Genomic DNA, 21239 nt, shown 5'->3' with positions numbered 1-21239 from the left:
AATATTTTTGACTAGAAGGATCTAATGATGCGTCCACAGAAACTGAACGTGGACACATCATTAAGATGTAATCAGAAATGGCCAGATGACTCCAGTTAACATTTCTGAAACAGCGATCACATTATTTCAAAATACTTACTCTGTAGATAAGTGTCTTTTAATTTTTTCCCCTTAAATACTTTCATTTATCTTGGGAAGGGGCCTCTGAGGGGGAGGGTGCGATCTCTTTAGCTAGCAGAGTAGCGTGCCTGTTATCCTCACACACCCTATTTTTGAGGACACCGTAGCCATGCTTCATGGGCGGTCAGAGCTGCGTACAGCAGCCTTGCCCTTTGATATCCTGGGACTCTGTCAAGTGAACCAGAGAAACAGCCCTTTGCAGCATGGCAGAGCCCCCAAAGTTCCGGGATTTACCTCCACTTCAATAATATTGAATGTTTTTTAGCATGAGAATGTGTTATAACATTTGAATTAATTTGGACTACACTTTGGCTTTGGAGAGGAATCATTTCAAATAGACACAGGTACTTTTTATTAACTTCTTATTCTTGCTATCTTAAATTCCTTACTGTGTTTAACGGCACACTTGCCAAAATACTTAGCATGTTAAAAAAAAAAAAAAGCAGGCTTTTGATTTTTTTGTTTTTTTGTTTTTTTTTAAACAGCTTCAGATTGAAGCTGAGAGTTACCATAAACAAGTTGAGTGGCAGGCCTGGTATGCTGTGTCTTGTTACATAAAGCTATTGCCAGAATCTCAGTAAATATAACATTTAAAAAATTTGTCTTTGTATATTCATAACAAATAACGACAAGTGAGAATTACATTATGCTCTTCCTGTATCATATTTTACTAAGATTTCACACTTCATTATCTACTGCTGAATTGTTTAATAGTAATGTTACATGGAAATGATAGATCATTTTTACTTTATATTTTTATATAATGAGGTAACATGAAATATAATTTGATGTACAATTTTGCCTGTTACAGAGGGTGTGCTAATTATAGTGGCATATGCACAAAACATTTTGACATGACAAGAGGCTGAATAAGTAGCCACTTTACTTAGGAAAAAAAAGGTATGATCTATAATGAGCTGATTTTGTGTAAGATGTGAGGTTTAGATCAAAGTTCATTTATTTGTCTGTTGTTGCCCAATTGTTCCAGCGGTACTTATTTGAAAAGGCTATCCTTCCTCCACTGAATTAATTGTCTTTGTTTCTTTGTTAAAAATCGTATCGACATATTTACGTGGTTCTGTTTCAGGGTTCTTTATTCTATTCCTTGATCTGTCTATCCCTCCACCAACAACCACAAAGTCTTGATTACTGTAACTAAACAATAAACCTTAACATTATATACAGTGATTCCTCCCACTTTATTCCTCTTTTTCACACTTGTTACAGCTATTGGAGACTCTCTGCCTTTTTGTATAAACTTTAGATTAAGTTTATCTATATTTACCAAAAAAAAAAAAAAAAAAAAGTCTTGCTGTGGTATTTAAAACTTTTTAAAATTAGGGTAAAACCTACATAAGGTAAAATTTACCATTTTAACTTTTTTTTTTTATTTAAAAAAAAAATTTCTTTTTTTTAATGTTTATTTATTTTTGAGACAGGGAGAGACAGAGCATGAACAGGGGAGGGTCAGAGAGAGGGAGACACAGAATATGAAGCAGGCTCCAGGCTCTGAGCTGTCAGCACAGAGCCCGACGCGGGGTTCAAACTCACGGACCGTGAGATCATGACCTGAGCCGAAGTCGGCCGCCCAACCGACTGAGCCACCCAGGTGCCCCATTAACTTTTTTTTTTTTTAATGCTTATTTATTTATTTTTGAGAGAGAGAGCACAAGCAGGGGAGGGGCAGAGAAAGAGAGGGAGACACAGAATCCGAAGCAGGCTCCAGGCTCCCAGCTGTCAGCACAGAGCCCGATGTGGGGCATGAACCCACAAACCGTGAAATCGTGACCTGAGCCAAAGTTGGACGCTTAACCAACTGAGCCACCCAGGTACTCCCCATTTTATTTTATTTATTTATTTAATTAAAAAAATTTTTTTTCATGTTTATTTATTTTTGAGAGAGACAGAGACAGAAGATGAGTGGGTTAGGGGCAGAGAGAGAGGGAGACACAGAATCTGAAGCAGGCTCCCTCTGAGCTGTCAGCACAGAGCTCTGCGCAGAGCTCGAACTCACAAATGGTGAGATCATGACCTGAGCCGAAGTCGGACACTCAACCGACTGAGCCACCCAGGCACCCCCAGGTGCTCTCCATTTTAAGCATTTTTAAGTGTATGATTCAGTACTCTTTTTTATTTATTTTATTATGATTTTTTTAACGTTATTACTGAGAGACAGAGAGACACAGAGTGTGAGCAGGGGAGGGGTAGAGAGAGGGGGAGACACAGAATCTGAAGTAGGCTCCAGGCTCTGAGCTGTCAGCACAGAGCCCGACGCAGGGCTCAAACTCACAAACTGTGAGATCATGACCTGAGCCGAAGGTTGTGGCTTAACCAACTGAGCCACCCAGGCGCCCTGATTCAGTACTCTTAAGCAGAGATGCTGCAAAAATTAGATAAGAGGATAGTGTGAGTAACTTTATGTCTATACATCTGAAAAAAATTAAATAAATAATAACTAGGAAAAATTATTTTAAATGACTCAAACAGAAAGGGAAAATCCAAAATATCCTATAACTTTTAAAGAAGCTGAAACAACAGTTTAAAAAAATCTCCACAAATAAAACACCAAAATCTCATGATTTTACAGGAGAGATCTATCAGGTACTCAAGGGTCATAGAATTCTAATCTTATATGATCTCTTCCAGAAAGAAGAAAAAATCAATTTATAATTACTAATGGTTAGTTTAACCTTGATATACACATCTAACAAGGAAAGCAAAAGGAAATTGGACGAATGGTGGTGTCATTCACTGAGAAAAGAGGCCTGGGGTTTGGGGCTGAGGTCATAGGAATGACTATGTGCGAAAGGCAGGAGCTTGTGATTGTCCAGGTAGAGATGTCTAGGCAGCCACCAAGAATATTGGTCTGGAGCTCAAGTATAAGCTGGGCTGGAGACAGCACTGAGAATCACCAATACAGAGAATCCCATAAGTCTTACAGGTGGGATGGAATTACCCCGGGAAACTGTATGGGATGTGACTGATTCGCAGACAACCCCAATATTTAAGGAAGGAGATTCCCTGGAGACTGGCCAGAGAATCAGGGAAAGAAAGGACCAGGAAGGCCAGAAAGACAGTGACTCAAACCACTCTGTGAGCAAGAGAGCAGTGAGGAGACTGAAGAATTCAGTGACTGGCATCTGCTAAGACAGGACAGTTTCAGGATGTGGTGAGGGAAGGAGGCACTGCTGTGTGGGCTGATGGATGAGTAGATAAGAGGAAGCACAGATAGGGAGCCAACACTATGAGAAGGCTGGCCAAGGAGGGAAGCAGACAGTGTCTAAGAGCAACGGGAAAAGCCGATTAGAGGATGAGCACATTGGTAGACCACTAGACAGAAAAAGGAAAGTGGTTGGTGAGAAAAAAAACCACAACACAGAACCTATCCTCACATTCCAGGAAGGAGAAGATTGCTCTGTAGTCACAGTCCCAAGGCATGGACACAAAATCACCACAAGTCCTTTTCAAACACATTGTCACTGATCAGTGACGACTTGCTTCTGAGAGTCGGTGAACGGCCACAGACCAGTCCTGTGACTGTGCTTCGATGGCTAAAGGTGAACCAGCGCTTGGAAGTCCACCCAGCCCTGAATTCCACACAGGGGGTAAAAGAGAAAAGTATGGAGGCAAGGCACTTGAGGACAGTGGCAGATGATAAAGAGCAAAAATGAGGTCACGGGTCTTGGATAAGAGGGAGTCTACTGGTCACCCAAGAACAGAGAAAACGATCAAGGTTGATAACATTGGTGGCAGCAGCAGGTGACATGCTTTCAGGTCACATACACAAAAAATCTGAGGTGTGGAGCGGCTACACGATCTGTCTAGGAGCAAGCCAGGACGCATCCCCCTGTCCAACTGCAGGGCCTGTGCTCTTACAGGCAACCTTGTGCTGCCACCCAATGCTATCTTCCTTTAAACTCTGCCCGCATTTGTGGCATCTTTCTGTATGGCACATCCCACACTCTGGCTCTCGCTGGTTAGAAGTGTGTTTATTTCATTTATACCCACCTTCCCCCAGAACCGAAGCTCTATAGGCTTTTACATGGCAAGTGCTCATTGAAGAAATGAATACAGCTGTAGTTACCGAACGTGTTATGTGCCAAGTTGCTTTCAAGAGCGTGGATCATTTCCCTTCTCAAGTGACTGAAGCCATCCCCACCACACCTTCTTTACGGTGCTCAGGTGTTCACGTTCCTTTGCCACAGAGACTACAAAGGCAAAGCTATACTGTGCACCTCATTTACCTCAAGTTCCAAATTAGTGGATTTAGCCTCCACTGAAGAGATTTCACTATGTCTGCAGGTTGAGACCAAAAAGTACTTCTTACCTGAATTTTGATGGGCCAGGTGAAATTACTGACATAGACGAAGAAAGTGATATTTGGATGGTTGCGAAAATCAAATTTCTCATTAGAGAAGCTATCTTTGTACTCCTTAATGTTGGTTTTTGAAACAACAGGCATCTCTTCTCCAGCCTGGGTTCCAGCTGTCAGGAAGAAAAGAATGAAATACAAGAGCCCCATTTTTTTTTCTTTTTTTGGGCAGAATCTGTCCTCATTAATAATGACAGTTTAGCATTTACTTAACACTCACTATGTTCCAGGAATAGCCTTTAAGAGCACAATCTCCTTTAGTTCTAACAACAACTCTTATTATTCTCATTTATAGATCAGGAAACTGAGGTTCAGAGAAATTTAGTAACTTGGCTCAGGTCACACAGCCAGCAAGAAGCAGAGGTGAGATTTGCAGCAGGAAGGCAGATACACAATGCTGTGCCCTTAACCAGAATGCTTTTGCAGGGGTCTCGGAACTCCTCAGCACTGAAACGATGGCATGCAGTTGTGAAAATACAGATACCACTGGAATCCTGCTGACAAGCAATGGCCCTCACTCTGCACGTTAACACTTCAACTGCTTTACGTTTCCCCTTTATACCTGTTTGTCAGTACTCTTGATCCCCCATATCAGGGACAGAGTCACCTCTCCCTTCCTAACTAGCAGTGACCTCATGTCTCAACAGCAGCAGGGAGAAAGGAGCTCTAGGGAATCACTCCGTCCCTTCTGTTATCAGCTACAACTGTATTTAAATCCCCTCAATCTGGCATAAACTTATCCTCTTCCCAAATAGCCCTTCAATATTCCATATTCTCCCTTAGCCAGGAATTCTAGTATCTACAAAGACTCAAAAAACAGATTTTTTTTTTCCCATGTCTGCATTAAATACTGTGACTGGAGCCCAGGTTTTTGGGTCCTCATTAAGAGAATCATTGAAAAGCATTCACATGCTCACAGATGTTGCCCTTCTCCCAAGGCTCTCATAATTCCAACTTTTTCTTAGAAGTGTCTCCTCACCGCAAGTTTCTAAACCTTCTCTGAATTCTATACAATCTTTTAAAACGTGATAAGCATGTCTTAAGATAGATAGCATATCTTTTAAGATATGATAAACATAATACATACAAAGGTTACGTTTAGGGGTGCCTGGGTGGCTCAGTTGATTGAGCATCCGACTTCAGCTCAGGTCATGATCTCACAGTCCGTGAGTTCGAGCCCCGCGTCAGGCTCTGTGCTGACAGCTCAGAGCCTGGAGCCTGCTTCGGATTCTGTGTCTCCCTCTCTCTCTCCCCCTCCCCTGCTCAAGGTAGTGTTTCAAGCACTACATTGACTACTTTGTTTATTATGTCATTTCATCCTCACCATGTTCTGCACAGCTAGGTGTTTTAATCATCCCTTGTATACACGAGAAACTGGCTCAGAAAGCTGAATTTGCCTAATCGCACAGTGCAGCATAGATAGTAACAGGCAGAGTTCAAACCCAGATCTGCCAAGCTACGTTCATAAGCACTACATCAGGCCCACCTGTTACTTCTTCAGATTTTCTTTAGTGAATCGTAGCAAGGTAAACAGGCTAGCAAACACTATGCTCTGAGAGCTTGATTTAATTCCCAAAGTATATTTCCCCTTACTTACTAAGATCTCATTCTATTTAAAATATTTCCATTTCTTGCAACTCTGAGTCATTTCCATATTGTCCTTCTGAAGCATGGATGGGGAGGTGACGGGAGTGCCGGAGCAGTGGCTACAGCAATGCTATTAAAGCTGGTAGCAGGGCAGGGGTGGTGAGCACGTACTGAGTCTGACACCGTGGTAGGCGCTGGCACGTATAACCTAAGTTCATCTACACAACAGTTCTAGGAGGTAAGTATCGTTATCTTCTCTTTACGACAACCCTAAGGTTTAGAGAGGGGTTTGGACACTTGGTTCAAGGTCTCCCAGGTAGTAAGTGGCAAAAGTGGGTTTCAAACCCATCTGTCTGTCCCCAGCGCCCCCTTTCTCAACAACTACATCACTTTTCTCAATCTGCTACTTCCACTTCAAAGGTCTTCTCTAGGTATGTCTTTACCTGAGAAGCTGGCGGCCCAGGTGATGTTGAGGTTGAAGTTTTTGGAGGCATTGATGAACATGTCCAAATCCCTGTTTTGCTGATGAGAGGTGCGAACAGTTAGAAAATTAATTATAACAGTTTCCAGATTTTGAAAGAAAACAGTAATCAAATTTTATTACTCTCAATTTTCTTCATTACAAAACATATTTTACGACGTCTTAAAAGAAACTCACACTTATAAAATATGAGTTAACATTTCTAACCAGTTTTCCCAAATAAATTTCATTTCTCTCCCTTAAAAGTATATATAATTTAATGCTTTATCATATGCCTAACTCTATGAAAAAGTATCTTTTAAAAAACCCCTCACCAGAGCACAATGTCTTAAATCATATGGCCTATGTTAAGGGAAGCAGCGTCGTAAGGATCATCTAGGTAGTTGGGCTCCAAATGTCTGGAGAGCTCACACCAATACATAAACACTTAACCAAGTCCCCAGTTTATGTGTATTTATAAATTAAACCTACATACTTCTGAGCTGATAGATTACATATATTGTGAAGTTCTCCAAAATGGAAATGGCTTTTAAAAAAAGCATATAAAACTGAAATAAACTAACTTAAAAAAATACTTTGTGTCCATTCGGGATTTGAAAAAACATTTTTCTCTCACTAAAAAAAATCAAGAGAAATATGACTGAATATTCCTCATTAGTTTTGAAATCCCTTTACCACTTAAAGACAACTATTTGAAGAGCTAGGTTATTTTGATCCTTGATTTTAATGACTGAAAAAGACCTCTCTGAGAAATGTGCTGAGCCAATGGGAAGAAGTGCACTGTTGGCTACAATGGGTAAACTGATGCTAATTTTAAGTTTTCACTGAAATTTGACGAATAAATCTCTTTCTTGTGGTCAAAGAATTGTTTTTGCAAGTGAATCAGATGTCATATTTTTAAATTTTGTAAATGGATCCAATCCTGCTGAAATTCTGTATCTTGAAAGATCAAAAAACAAGTCAGATCGGTAAGATTTGTAATGGTCTTTACAGCACAAAATCACAACAATGGAAATATTTCCAAACAGTCATTTTCAAAATGTGATCTCCAATCCAGAAGTTTCTCTTGCAAAGCAGTTATTTACCTTCTCATTTACTGATATAACCTGTTGTCCTCTTGCAGGGGACAGCTCAAGTGTTTATGTTTATTGGAAGCACACTACTAATAATTACTTCTTTTGGAAAGGATCAATAAACTTGAAATCCTAGTGCTTTTATAAAAGACAGAACATACATATTGGATAATTCTATTAAATATTCTGTCATAAGATAAACAGGGAACTCCAGAGAGGTTAAAAGATTTTCGTAGCTCCTCACCTCATCAAGAAGTATTACGAGGAGTCTTGTTTATTTAAAATAAAATCAACAACATCAATCACATCCTGAAAGACATCCTTCAACCACTTGCTGAGGAATAAGGTATTAAACAAATTTCATGTGTGGTACTTTGGTATAACCTTATCTTAAAACCTTTTTTTTTTTTTTTAAATACCAGTCACCAGAGCCATTCAAATGATACGACATACAGTGTGTCCACAGAATATTTTCATTAAGGTTACTTATTGTTTTTACTTAAAAAGAAATTCACTCATTGGAATAGATTTTCTCTAGTTCATTTTTCTTTAAATTTACCATTAAAATGGAATATAAAAAATAAATCTTACTTTCATTTCATTATATAATAAACATCCCACACTCTGGATTTTATTCTACTACTAATTTATTTATTTTTTTTTAATTTAGTAATGTTAACAATGTTTGTTAACAAAGGAATATAAATGGGCCTACCGTCATATTATCCTCTGTGTATTATTTGTTATGTTTATTGTGACAGGAATTTTGTGACTGTAAATGGCTTTGTGTATGTTGATGAGAAATAAGAAAGCTTAAACGAGGTTCCTAAATAATTTATCATCAAGTTTACTGAAATTTCATTACGTACTGGACTGGCCATTGAATGACTTTATATTTCATTGAAAAAAATCATATAGGTGTGCCTTCATGTTCTAAATGCTTCACTTTTAAATGTCGTGCTATGTTGGCTCCCTCTACCCCTAGGTAGTACCTTATGGCAGGCTGTGGTTCATCATTAATGAAAGAAGATATAAACCCACATTTCAAACAACAGTCTTAATAATTTCAATGATTTCTGGTCAACTTCTTGTTGGACTCGATTGCACCTTCACCAGTTTTATCTCCTACTGAGGCTAACAACTTATTCTAGGCATGGAAGCGTCACCTCTGCCATTGTCCTCGTATCACTGGCATTCATTTCAATCTGCAGTCCGTCTGAGGGTACTTGTTAAGCGTCTGGTCCATTTTAAGAAATGAATCTGGGCCTTGCCATGCGCCCCTCTAACGGGGAGCTCCCCTTGCAGTCTGCTCTCCTTTCCTGTATGGGGATGCAATGGGTTGATGGGCAAACCAAGTATGTGTGGAGTCAGTGTCAGCCTGTGTATCAGATCCTGACAAATCTTGACAACGTCACTCTTGTCTTTGAGATGGAGAGGAGATAAAATGTAGATCCTAACATTTCTTTCCTGCACCTCTAAACAGTCCTGCGTACTCCACTTTGGAGACCATGCTAATGCCGTGCTTCTATCCATAAGGATCAAGAAAAAGAGTCACATGAATTCAAAACAAAGCAAGAAAACTTCTAAAATCTTACTTCATCAGGTGTCGCCACAAAATTGATGGCTGTGTAATAGCGGTCATCTTCCTGGGATAGGCTAAAGGTGAACTGATAGTCAATAAGAAGAGTATCTATAGAAAGAAAGAAATGTATATTCAAAAATTAAAACAAAACAGAACAAGTCTTTAGAGATACAGACTGATTTTCTTATAAATATTCAACAGCCAGGAAACACTTTTAGCTCACTTATAACTGGGAACTAGGAAGCTTTTCAAAGGAAATAAAGTCTGTGGGCAGTATTGTTTTATTTGGAATAACCTATCAAACTCTCCTTGTATCATGATCCTGGCTGAGACTTTAGGCTCCAACCTCACTCACCTACAAATATTAATTGTACATCTATTACATGCTAGGTTTTGCTTAAAGATACACAGCTATAAATTAATGATATAAAAGGAATCGAGACTCCATGGAAAAATAGGCTGATTCCAGGTCTGGAGCAAGGAATATGTGCCTTGACTATCTTATTCGAGAAAGCAAGAAAGCATTCAAACACTAAAGTGATGTAGCAAAAGAACATGCCTTTAGAGAGAAACTAATGGCCAAAGATGGTATAATTTTTTTTTCCTAGTCCAAAAAAGGTGGTTTTATTAAAACATGGGGACAGGACCCATGGGCAGAAAGAGCTAGCTGCCCAAGATGGTAGAATTTAATTCTAAAAAGTCTATTGTACAACTCAACAACCTGATTTAAAAATGAACAGAGGACTTGAATGGATACTTCTCCCAAGAAGATATTCAAAATGGCCAGTAAGTACATGAAAGTAAGTTCAACATCATTAATCGCTACGAAAATACAAATCAAAACCACAATGAGATACCACCTCACGCACAGTAAGATGGCTACTACAAAAAAAAGAAAAGAAAAGAAAAGAAAAGAACAAGGGTTGGTGAGGATGTGGAAAAACTGGAAACCTTGTGGGAATGTGAAATGGTGCAGCTAACGTGGAAAACAGTATGGTAGTTTCTCGAAAAATTAAAAGTAGAATTACCAAATGATCCAGCAATTCTACCCAAAGAGTTGAAAGTAGGATCTTGAAGTGATATTTGTACACCATGTTCATAGCAGCCAAACAGATCATGGCTATAATTCACAATAGCCAAAAGATGGAAGCAACCCAAAGGTCCGTCAACAGTATACATAAAGTGGAATATTAAAAAGGAAGGAAATTCTGACATATACTACAACCTGGAACAATCTTGAAGACACTATGCCAAACGAAATAAGCCAACCACAGAAGACAGATACTGTATGATTCCACTTATATGAGATGCCTAGAGCAGTCAACATTATAGAAACAGAAAACAGAATGGTGACTGCCAGGAGCCAGAAGAAGAGGGAAACGGAGAGTTGTTGTTAAGTTTATTTTTTACTGTTTAAGAAACTGCCAAATGGTTTGCCAGAGTGCCTACACCATTTTATATCCCATAAAGAATGCATGGTTCCAGTTTCCCATAGCATTGCTAAAACTTGGCATTGGGTATTGGCTTTGTTTTCCAAGATAGATACGTTGTAATGTACCAGATTACAAAAAATTCACTGATATGGTTTCGAGTTCCACATTTAACTTATCTTTAAGAAATAACCAGTTGTCTAGTTTTGGTATGGTATCAAAGGATAGTATCCATAATTAACTGAAAGGGTTATTAAAATACTCTACTCCTTTCCAACTCTATCTGGTGAGGCCAGGTTTTTCTTAATGTACTCTAACCAAAGAGGTGTATTCAACAGACTGAATGTAGAGCAGAGGTGAAAATCCAGTCATCTATTAAGTCACAGTACTGACTTTTGATTCTAGTCATTCTAGGGGTGTGCCTCACTGTGGTTTTAATACACATACCCCAGATGTGTGATGTTACTAAGTCTTTTGTTCATGTTGGCCAACTGTCTTCTTTGGTGAAATGTCTATTTCAAATCATTCCTTGTTTTCAACTTGAATTGTCTCCTCATTTAGTTGTAAAAGTGTTGTTGTTTTTTTAATATATTCTGGATACAAGCTCCTTATCAAATACATAATTTGCAAACATTTTTTCTTCTCTGTGGCTTTTTACTTTTTAATGGTATTCTTTTAAATACAAGTTTCAACTTTTGATAAAGTCCCAATAAATAATTTTTTCTTTCAGGGTGCCTGGGTGGCTCAGTCGGTTGAGCACCTGACTTCAGCTCAAGTCATGATCTCATGGTTTGTGAGTTTGAGCCCCACCTTGGGCTCTGTGCTGACGGCTCAGGGCTTGGAGCCTGCTTGGGATTCTGTGCCTCCTTCTCTCTCTGCCTCTCCCCCACTCATGCTCTCTCTCTTTCAAAAATAAATAAAAATTTTTAAAATTTTTAAAAATTGTATTTCTTTTATGAATTGTGCTTTGAGAATCATATCTAAGAATTCTTTCCCCTACACAAAGTTATGAAGTTTTTCTCATTTCTTCTAAAAGAGATATATGTGTATATATTTACATATATTATATACACACATACAATGTATATCTATATGTGTATATATATATATGTGTGTGTGTCACATTTATAGGTTCCAGGTGGACATGAATTTTGAGTGGATGCTATTCAATCCAGGAAAACAGGTACAAAATTAGAGTGGATATGCGAAAACGTTACTCCGTTTCTCTGGTTCTGTAACTGTGCCTACTATGTGGATTTTCCTATAGAAAGAAAATACATTTACCCATAAGAACCTGGCCCCTTTGCCAGATTTACCTTTCACTGTAAGTTAATCATTAAATATTTTATTTATTAGTTCCTAAAGAGGTAATTAACATAAATGTAGTAAATGTGATAGAATAGAAACACATCAAATTAGGACCCACCTCCATGATATTCTTAAAGCACTTACCATTCTCAACCCATGTTAAAGTATGAAGTTTTATTGATCTATTTGGCCTTTAAACAAATATGAATTGTGAAAACACTTACAATAGCATGTTCCTTTGAGAGGGTTTCCCTGGTATCGATTTTCTACTTCACATCTAGGAGGATAAAAATGAAGATTATTTTCTATTGCTAGGTAAAACAAAATCTACATTCATTTTAAAATCAAGCAGATCCTTTTATATAAAACTAAACTGAAAACAAGTCTGAGTCTGTACAATTACATTCTTCACTGTTACTCAGATCAGGGAGCTTGATGAGAGTCTGTGTTCAGGTTCAGTAGTGATGGCCCAGCAGTTCACACCACCGCCAACGAATAAACATTTGCCAAAGTGCAGGAGACAAATCCAAATATAATAAACCTAGATCCTTGGTTTTTTGAAAACACATAAAAAACACATTTTTACTTTTGTGTGGACTAAATATTCCTCTAAGACTGAAGTTAAAATATTTTTCAAATATTCATTTCTCACTTCCTTCCTCTTGTCCCTGAATAAAACTGATCCTGTTCTGTAAAAATAAGCAGGCAAAGGCTAAACACTGAGAATCACATTTATTTATTTATTTGTTTTTTTGTTTGTTAAACCCTTGAACGTGGTTCACCAGTCTGAAGAAAAAAAATAAAGTCTAATAAAAAAGAAATCATTACTCCTCCACTGAAATACACAAATATCATTTATGAACATCAGCAAAACCCAATCTCCCACTTCACAAGGTCATTCATACTGGCAGGCCCAGTAGCTAAGAGCTATAAGAAAGGGAGGAAAGCTTGGGTCAAGCACTCTTCTCAGATAAATAATACGGGATATTGTGTCCTTTGATCCCAGGTGATTCTTAGCTCTTGCTTGTATCTAAATCTCTTCAATAGGGGTGCCTGGGTGGCTCAGTCAGTTAAGTGTCCGACTTCGGGTCAAGTCATGGTTCGTGAGTTTGAGCCCCGTGTCGGGCTCTGTGCTGACAGCTCAGAGCCTGGGACCTGCTTTGCATTCTGTGTCTCTCTCTGCCCCTCCCCTACTCACACACTCTCTCTCTCTCAAAAATAAATAAACATAAAAAACAAATAAATAAAATCTCTTGAAGAGAAAGTCTTTTACTGGACCTATACCTCATTTCATTATTGTACACCTGAGAAAAGGAGTCATTAATTTTGTTCTATTATATTTTTCTGTTTAAAGGAGCCTAGATCACAAGGCTAAACTTAATCTTTGATTAAACATTTCTTCACATACTAGCTTTAAGGCATCATGAAACCAGTAAATATGCACAGCAGTGTGAACTATAAAATGCAGACAGAGCAATTCTTTCCTTGAACATCACCAGCAAGGTCTGGGTCACTGGTGACATTATTACTACTGTTCTTTGGGGGAAAAAAGTTCACCAATGATGTATTTGTTTGTATCAGCTCAATGCTGTGATACTACTATGCATTTCTCTCACTTAAGTCTCTTCTTGAGAACGAGTCAACCTGGAACACGTGTTTTATGAGGTTTTCTGGGGAGGCAGACAGGTATATACTTGTTGGGGAATAATCTCTTGTTTCAACTCATCAGGACACTAAAAACAATTATTGCTAGTCCCACTATTGATGAACAGGAAATGTGAGGCTCGGCTTGGTTAAGTGATTTGTCTCAAGAGCACCCTGCTCAGTGGAGGCTCAGCCAGGGCTAAAGCTCCATGTCTGTCTGACGCTGTCTGAATCCTCATGGATGGGAACCCCTGACTCTTCCTTGGAAGATGTCTGACATACTTCACCAAGGAAAATGCTAGAATAAGGAGGGATGGGTTAAAGCCCTGAGGATCATCTCTACTATCAGACAACCAAAATGCTAAATAAAACACTGTCCTGGAATACCAGTTCTTCCAAATTTCTTGGGAAAGGGTGTAATCCCTGGATGTGACAAAAACTGAGTAGCGACTGAGGTGAAAAAATGAATCTAAGTCAGGAACCCAGGAAATGTCAGTGTCACTCAAACATAAAATGTGAACTAAAGAACCATTAAGGAACTGCTGCCAAACCTACGACCTCTTCAGTATGGAGGCTGACCAAATTAGACCTGTCTGAAGTAGACAGGGCGAACTTCCAAATCCATCAACCCGGGGATCCCCCAGAGCCCATGACAACAGGGCACAGACCCAGCCTGCCTGGCTGTCAGTCACTGACTCCAGGTGTGGCCTGTGGCAGGGGCCCGAGGATGTGGTACTCACAGCTGGCACTCGTCCCCCTTGACGCCCTTGGTGGTACAGAAGCACTTGCCCGTGTTGGTGTTACAGAGCGACGCATGCCCATTGCACTTGCACGCTGGGGGAAGGAAAAGGAATGGAGGTCACAACTGGCTTAAGAGATGACTACTATCACAGACTTTTCCTAAAACACGTAATTTTATCTGGATTGGATTTGATAGGAAAGACAGACGAAAATGAAAGCATTTAAAGGATAAGATTCAAGTTTTTCAGCTAATGATTTATCTCAAATAATGTAAAGGCAACATTAAAAGAACCAAAATCCAAGGACAGGAGGAAAGAGAATGCTGGTTCCCACTGCCATCTGAAGCAACCATTTTGATCTATTTTGATCTTTTTGATAGATGGATTGTCACTACTATGACTCATTCATTCAGTAAATATTTGTGAAGCATCTCCAGTATGGCGCTGGGTGTGGGGACACAGACATAGTCCCTGCCCCCACGGAGATGCTCTGAGCAATGACAGCCCCTGAGGGGAGGCTTGGTCTGGCCGCTCAGCCTCAGCTGAGGTGCCTGCTCCACAAAGGCTACGTTTCAAATCCTAACAGGGCTCAGAACTGGGGTGAAATTGCAATGGCAGGTCAGGGGCCCCGCAAGGCTCACTACCCTGGCTTCCACTTTAGCCTCTGCAGAAGACAACTCCTGTCACCTCTTCTTCCAGCCATCAACAAATCACCTTCTTCATCCAACGCATAAGTGTGAGCCAGGACACATTTTATACATGGGATGAAACAAGCCTTTCGCTCAATACCTTTTCACTTTACACCTTGTTTTTCTGTAAATAAATTAAAGGCATTAGGGCTGAGGACAGGTGTACTTAAAATAAATCCTGTGAAGAAAAAAATCACCCAAAGAAACTCATGAAACTGAATAGGGCAGCGGTTAAGAGGATGGATGCTGGAGTCAGAAGCACGAGTGTTCTGCTCTTGGCTCTGCTGGGTACAGAGAGGAGTGGGGTGTGTTAGCAAGAAGCTCGGGCCTGACGTCAGGCTGCCTGGGCACGAGTTCATTCTCCCGCACTTAGCTCCTCTGTAAGGAGGAGCTCCTCTGGGCATGCTATTTACCTTCTCTAGGCCTCACTTTCCTTGTCTATGCAATGGGGATGAGAATAGTATCCACCTCACAGGCTAGCTGCAAGGATGATGGGAGGTAATACATGAATGAGACACAGTAAGCATTCAATAGATCATGGCCACTGTCCTTCACTCAGGACTACACAATTCTAAGAGGAAAACATTACAAACTTGGTGCCACTCACAGTATTTTAAAAATCATGCTGTTATAGATTGCAGCTCTGAAAAAGAAATCTAGCTCTAAATTCTGGACAAGTGAACTCAAGCCCCACAAATGCCTCAGAGGATGTCATTTTTCTAAATGGCAGCTGCAAAAATGGGGATGATGGCACCTGGAGGCACAAGCAGGCCCAGCAGTCAGTCCCATGTCCTGGATGTGGTTCCCCGTATGGCCACAAGCCACAGTGAGCTTTTAGGCAGAATGCATGGTCTTGAAGATGATAAAGGTGCCCGAGGTCTGGTGCCTGAGGGGGCCTCAGGCACAGCGTCTTGTGTACATTCCCCAGTAATGCCAGGTACTCTGACTGCTATTGAACAGATGAAGCCCAGTCATAATGAGAGGGGAAAATATGTTTACTAAATACCTTTTAATCCGAGCAAGAACTTTTTACTTAAGAGTGGTGGGAAAGGGCAGTAGGAGGGTACTAATAACTGCCCACATCTACTGAACGCCCTGCTCTGATCACTTTCACCTCAACCCCACCCTATTCTCCCCATTTTACAGATGAGGAGACTGACCCCTGAGAGGTGAAGGGATGTACGGCTAAAATGCCAGCTCTCTCCTGGTTGCTCTGGCATCAGATTCTCAAGGGCTGTGCTAAGGAGTTTGGAGGTGGGATTTGGGAAGTGAGCAAAGATTTTCCTTTCTTATTTACTTTCCTGCTCAGAACCTGAAGGGTCTTCCCAATGCAAACAAGAACAAGCCAAAAAGCAGTTCATCATTTTAAATCCTTAAAATATACTAGAAGTGCTGAGGAGTCCTGCATCTGGTTAAAACCCTGTGTGTGGTTTTTGGGACCTGACCACAGCCCATGACCCAGGTTTACCTCACTGGCCTCCTGCACTGGCCTGGGTGGCAGTCTCTGAAGGGAGCTGCCAGCAGGGTCTCAGCCCCCGCCCTGTCCCACCCCCAGTAGGCCACACTCTCACATGTCTGCATTTCTAGCTCAGGCGCCTGCATTCCCTCATCTCTTTATCTGACGTCTGGGGCAGATCTTCTTGCCTCTGCTGAGCCTCCTCAGGGGGAAGAAGGGGGTAGCCCTGAAGACACTGCCTCCGAGTTCAGTAAGGTCCCTGGCACTTTCCCACTCCCCTCCCATGCTCAGGGTCCCTTACAGGCTTCTGCTGGAGCCTGCTGTTAGGGGCTCTCCCCACCTCTGTGCTGATCCACCTGACGGTCATCCAGCATTCACTCCAGGGGGCTGGAAACGGAGCGAGGGGACTCAGAGCTTTCCCGGTTTCAGGTTTAAGCCTTTTGCTTTACCCTCACAGTGAATGATTAAAGGCTTAACTCTTCCATTTTTGGCTCGTTGCTTTAACCAGATACTCAGACACTTGGCAGCCTTGCTCACTCCCTCCCACGTTCAGCTGAGCTCCTGACAAGTATGACAAAGAAATGCAGTATCCAAAACCAAGTGGCTTTTTTCCTCCTAGATATTCAAGTCAAACAGAAGCACTGTGTTCTGCCTGCTTTGCAGTCAGTAACCCCGAGGGACGTGACTCACGCTGACATCTTCCTCCATTTGTGGGATCCCCGTAGAAGCCAGATATGCAGGTCTCGCAGTGCTTGCCTGTGGTCAGGTTCTCACACTTCTCACAGATGCTCTGATTAATGCATTTGCTGTGCCCGTTGCACTGGCAAGCTGAAAGAAAAAGAATCTGAAGGGGCCTGTCCCATGGTAGAATAGGGTGGAGTCAGTTCCACGAGATTTACTTGCAACTGTCTTTTATTACCTTATTACCTCTAAATGCAAAATCATTAAAACTGGCCCACTAAAAACTAGTTTGAGAAATGAGATCAAAACATCCATATATGGCTAGTCCAGGAAATCAGAAATATACCACAGCAAGGTGAAAGTCTACAGCCATTAAAAAAATAATTTGCTCAAAAAAAATTAAATAAATAAATAAAAAATAAAAAAAATAAAAAAAAAATAATTTGCTCTTGTTTGTAAAATAATGTACGTTCACGAGAGTAAGTTTGAAGAACATAAGGAAGGGAGGAAAATCATAATCAACTGCACAACCCAGAGATCACTGTGCACATTTGGAATTTTAGTTTCAGTATTTTTTCTGTACAGTTTAACACAGTTTGTGCTCATATTAACACTCAATTTTGATTTTTTTAAATTTATAGCACGGTTACTTTACGTTATTTCATCTATCATAAACCATAAAAAATTTCTTAATGCTTATTTATTTATTTGTGTGCGAGAGACAGAGAGAGAGCTTGCAAGCAGGGAGGGGCAGAGAGAGAGGGAGACACAGAATCCGAAGCAGGTTCCAGGCTCTGAGCTGTCAGCAATTTTTCTCTTTTAGAAAAATAACCACTTTATATATAAAAACATTTCCACAAGTGGAGTTAGTAAGATTCTTGATGCATATAGGACTTTACAACTAGAAAGGTATATAAAACCTGGGCCTCTCAGGACTGCTGTTCACTGCAGATTCCAGTGGGGCCATCCACAGAGTGCATAACCTGTACCACTACAGATGGAAGATCTCATTCTGCAAGTCTGTCTTTTCCCCTCCAGCTCTACTGAGATACTACTGTGTAAGGAGCACAATGCATTGATTTGATACACTTATATATCACTAAATGATTACTACGGTAATGTTAGCCTTGCCTCATATCACATAATTACTATTGTTTTTTTGTGGTGAAAACATTTAAGGTTTACTTTTTAGCAACCTTTGCAGATCTCTCTTGGTTGACCAACGTGATACAGGTTTTCACCGTCTCGGCAACCTTCCACAGTCTTGCATCAGTTCTGTTTACCCACCTCTTTTCTAATCCCTGCAGGTATTTGACTTGTCCTATACAGACTGCAGCTGAAAAACTTAAAAATGACTCTATCAGTTAGGAATGCACCAAGAATACTTGGTGTGGGATATACATGTTGTTCCTGTTAAGGTGAACAACTGTATAGGTGTCAAAAGGGCAAAGTACAACACACACACAAAATGTAATACCTAAAACCATTTACCAATAAAAATCTGTGTTCTAGTTCAAGATAAAAAGACTGAACAAATGTTTCTCTCTCTCTCTCTCTCTTCCCCTTCAAAATCCCACTGAAAGTACAGAAAAAAAATGTAAAAACAAGCATAAATCAATCAGAGTATGGGATAAGAAGAAAAAGTGCTATCAGAAGTGTATTGAGAGATACTTCCGAAATACTGAACAATTTCTAGAAATTACAAAACAGATAGTGTCAGGTATCTAATAGAAAAAGGGGAGTTGAGACATTCTGTCTCCTAATGTAGAAGGTGGGGACAGGGAAAGTTACTAGATGCACTTGACCAACTGACACTTGAAAAATCCAACTGAGGCTGGGAGACAGAGCAGGCTTTGGGAGAGTGGCAAACAGCAGGAAGTATCTCGTGACCAGCTCTGTGTCTGTTCAACCTCACACAACATACAAAAATAAACCCAAAATGGATTGTGGACTTAAACAGAAGAAAAAATCTATGAAACTTTAAAAAAGAAAACACAGGGGGTGCCTGGGTGGCTTAGTCGTGTCCAACTTCGGCTCAGGTCATGATCTCACTGTTCATGAGTTCGAACCCCGCATTGGGCTCTGTGCCGACGGCTCAGAGCCTGGAGCCTGCTTCAGACTCTGTGTTTCCCTCTCTCTCTCTCATCCCCTCCCCCGCTCACGCTCTGTCTCTGTTTCTTGGGAAAATAAACATTTAAAAATTTTATTAAAAAAAAAATAAAAAAGAAAACATAGGAGGAGCACCTGAGTGGCTGAGTTGGTTGAGTCTGACTCTTGATTTCGGCCCAGGTCATGATCTCACAGTTGATGGGACTGAGTCGCGCATCAGGCTGATTCTCTCTTGAGTATCAATTCTCCACTTCAGATTCTCTCTCTCCCTCTCTCTCTGCCCCTCCCTCCCCCCAGTGCATCACTCACTTTCTCTCTCTCGAAATAAATAAACAAACATGAAAAAAAAGAAAACAGGAGTAAATCTCTGTGATCTTGGGTTAGTTAGGCACTGATTTCTTACAGTACCAAAAGCACATGGGATAAAAGAAAACACTGATACACTGAACTCACAAAATTTAAAACTTGTATATTTCAAAAGATTCCACCAAAAAAGTAAAAAGAAACCCACAGAATGGAAGAAAATATTTGCAAATCATATACTCAGTAAGGAACTTGTATCTAGAATTCACAAAGAATTTTACATGTCCATAAGAAAAAGACAAATAATGCAATTTAAAAATGGGCAAAGAATTTGAATAGACATTTCTCCTAAGAAGATGCAAATGGCCTGTAAGATGCTCAACTTCATCAGTCATGAGAGAAATGCAAATCAAAACCAGTGAGATACTGTTTCTCACATGCTAGAATATCTGCAATCAAAAAACGGACACAGGCATTGATGAGCATGGGGAGAAAGCTCAACCTTTTCAGACTTCTAGTGAGAATGGAAAATGGTGCCACTACTTTGGAAAACCCCGTGCCCATTATTCCTCATTCCCACTCCCAGCCCTAGTCAACAGTTAACCTATTTTTTTTCTCCGTATATTTGCTCTTTTTTGGCCATCTCATATAAATGGTATCATAATAATAAACAGTCTTGAATCTGACTGGTTTTACGGAGCATGCTTTTGAGGCTCATCCATGTCACAGAATATAGTACTCTGCTCCTTTTTGTTGCCTAATAGTATTCCATCATATGGATGTATCACATTTTGTTTATCCATTCGCCATCTGACAGACACTGGGTTGTTTCCACTTTTGTCTATTATGAATAATGCTGCTATGAGCATTCACCGCAAGTTTTTGGGTAGACATATGTTTTTAATTCTCTTGGGTATATATTGGGCCATATGACAACTCTATGTTTAACTTTTTGAGGAACTGCCAAACGGTTTTCCAAAGTGGCCGCACCATTTTACATTCCTTCCAGCAATGTGTGAGGGTTCCAATTTCTTGAATGTTGTTGAGCATCTTTTCATGTGCTTATTGGCCATTTGTGTATCTTCTTTGGAGAAATGTCTATTTCAATCTTTTGCCCATTTCATAATTGGGTTCTTTTTTTTTTTTTTTTTACTGTTGAGTTTTAAGAGTTCTTTATGTATTCTGGACTTTAGACTCTTACCAGATACTGTATATGATTTGCAAATATTCTCTCCCATTCTGTGGGTTGCCATTTCACCTCATATATTCCTGATATTAACAAAAAGGCACAGATTTAAATATTTCATGAATTAAACTAGTAGATAAGAAACAGAATTATAGATCCTTTGACCTCTTAGAGAGGAAAAAAGGAACACAGGAAATTTGTTTGGTAGACAAAAAAAAAAAAAAAAAAAAAACTGGTTTCTTATTTTACATTTTCCTGCTCTTTTCCTTGCCTGAGAATGACTTCTTTATATCCTTTGCCCACTTTTTCTGTTGAGCTTACACATTTTTTTCTTCCTGGAGGACAGAGGTTTACATACTCTGGATGATAATCTTTATACTGCAGATATTTTCCCCCAGCCTATTTCTTGCCTTTTACT

The 21239-nt window shown here is 40.0% G+C and overlaps 1 protein-coding gene across 8 annotated transcripts in view; it reads right to left on the bottom strand.

Annotated features, from left to right (window-relative positions):
• ATRN (attractin) overlaps positions 1-21239 on the bottom strand; it is a 157682-nt gene that overhangs the window by 45842 nt on the left and 90601 nt on the right. For all 8 annotated transcript variants that reach the window (XM_042980835.1, XM_042980829.1, XM_042980830.1 and 5 more), the window contains exons 19-24: positions 17233-17370; positions 14398-14491; positions 12238-12290; positions 9289-9383; positions 6583-6661; positions 4508-4665 (exon numbers count right to left, since the gene is read on the bottom strand). In XM_042980835.1, coding sequence (XP_042836769.1) covers positions 4508-4665; positions 6583-6661; positions 9289-9383; positions 12238-12290; positions 14398-14491; positions 17233-17370 — 617 coding nt within the window. The remainder of the gene's footprint in view (positions 1-4507; positions 4666-6582; positions 6662-9288; positions 9384-12237; positions 12291-14397; positions 14492-17232; positions 17371-21239) is intronic.

This window comes from Panthera tigris, chromosome A3, assembly GCF_018350195.1.
Source record: "Panthera tigris isolate Pti1 chromosome A3, P.tigris_Pti1_mat1.1, whole genome shotgun sequence".
Lineage (NCBI taxonomy): Eukaryota > Metazoa > Chordata > Mammalia > Carnivora > Felidae > Panthera > Panthera tigris.
Note: the sequence above shows the minus strand (reverse complement) of the source record. Positions and strands in the feature narration are given on the sequence as shown.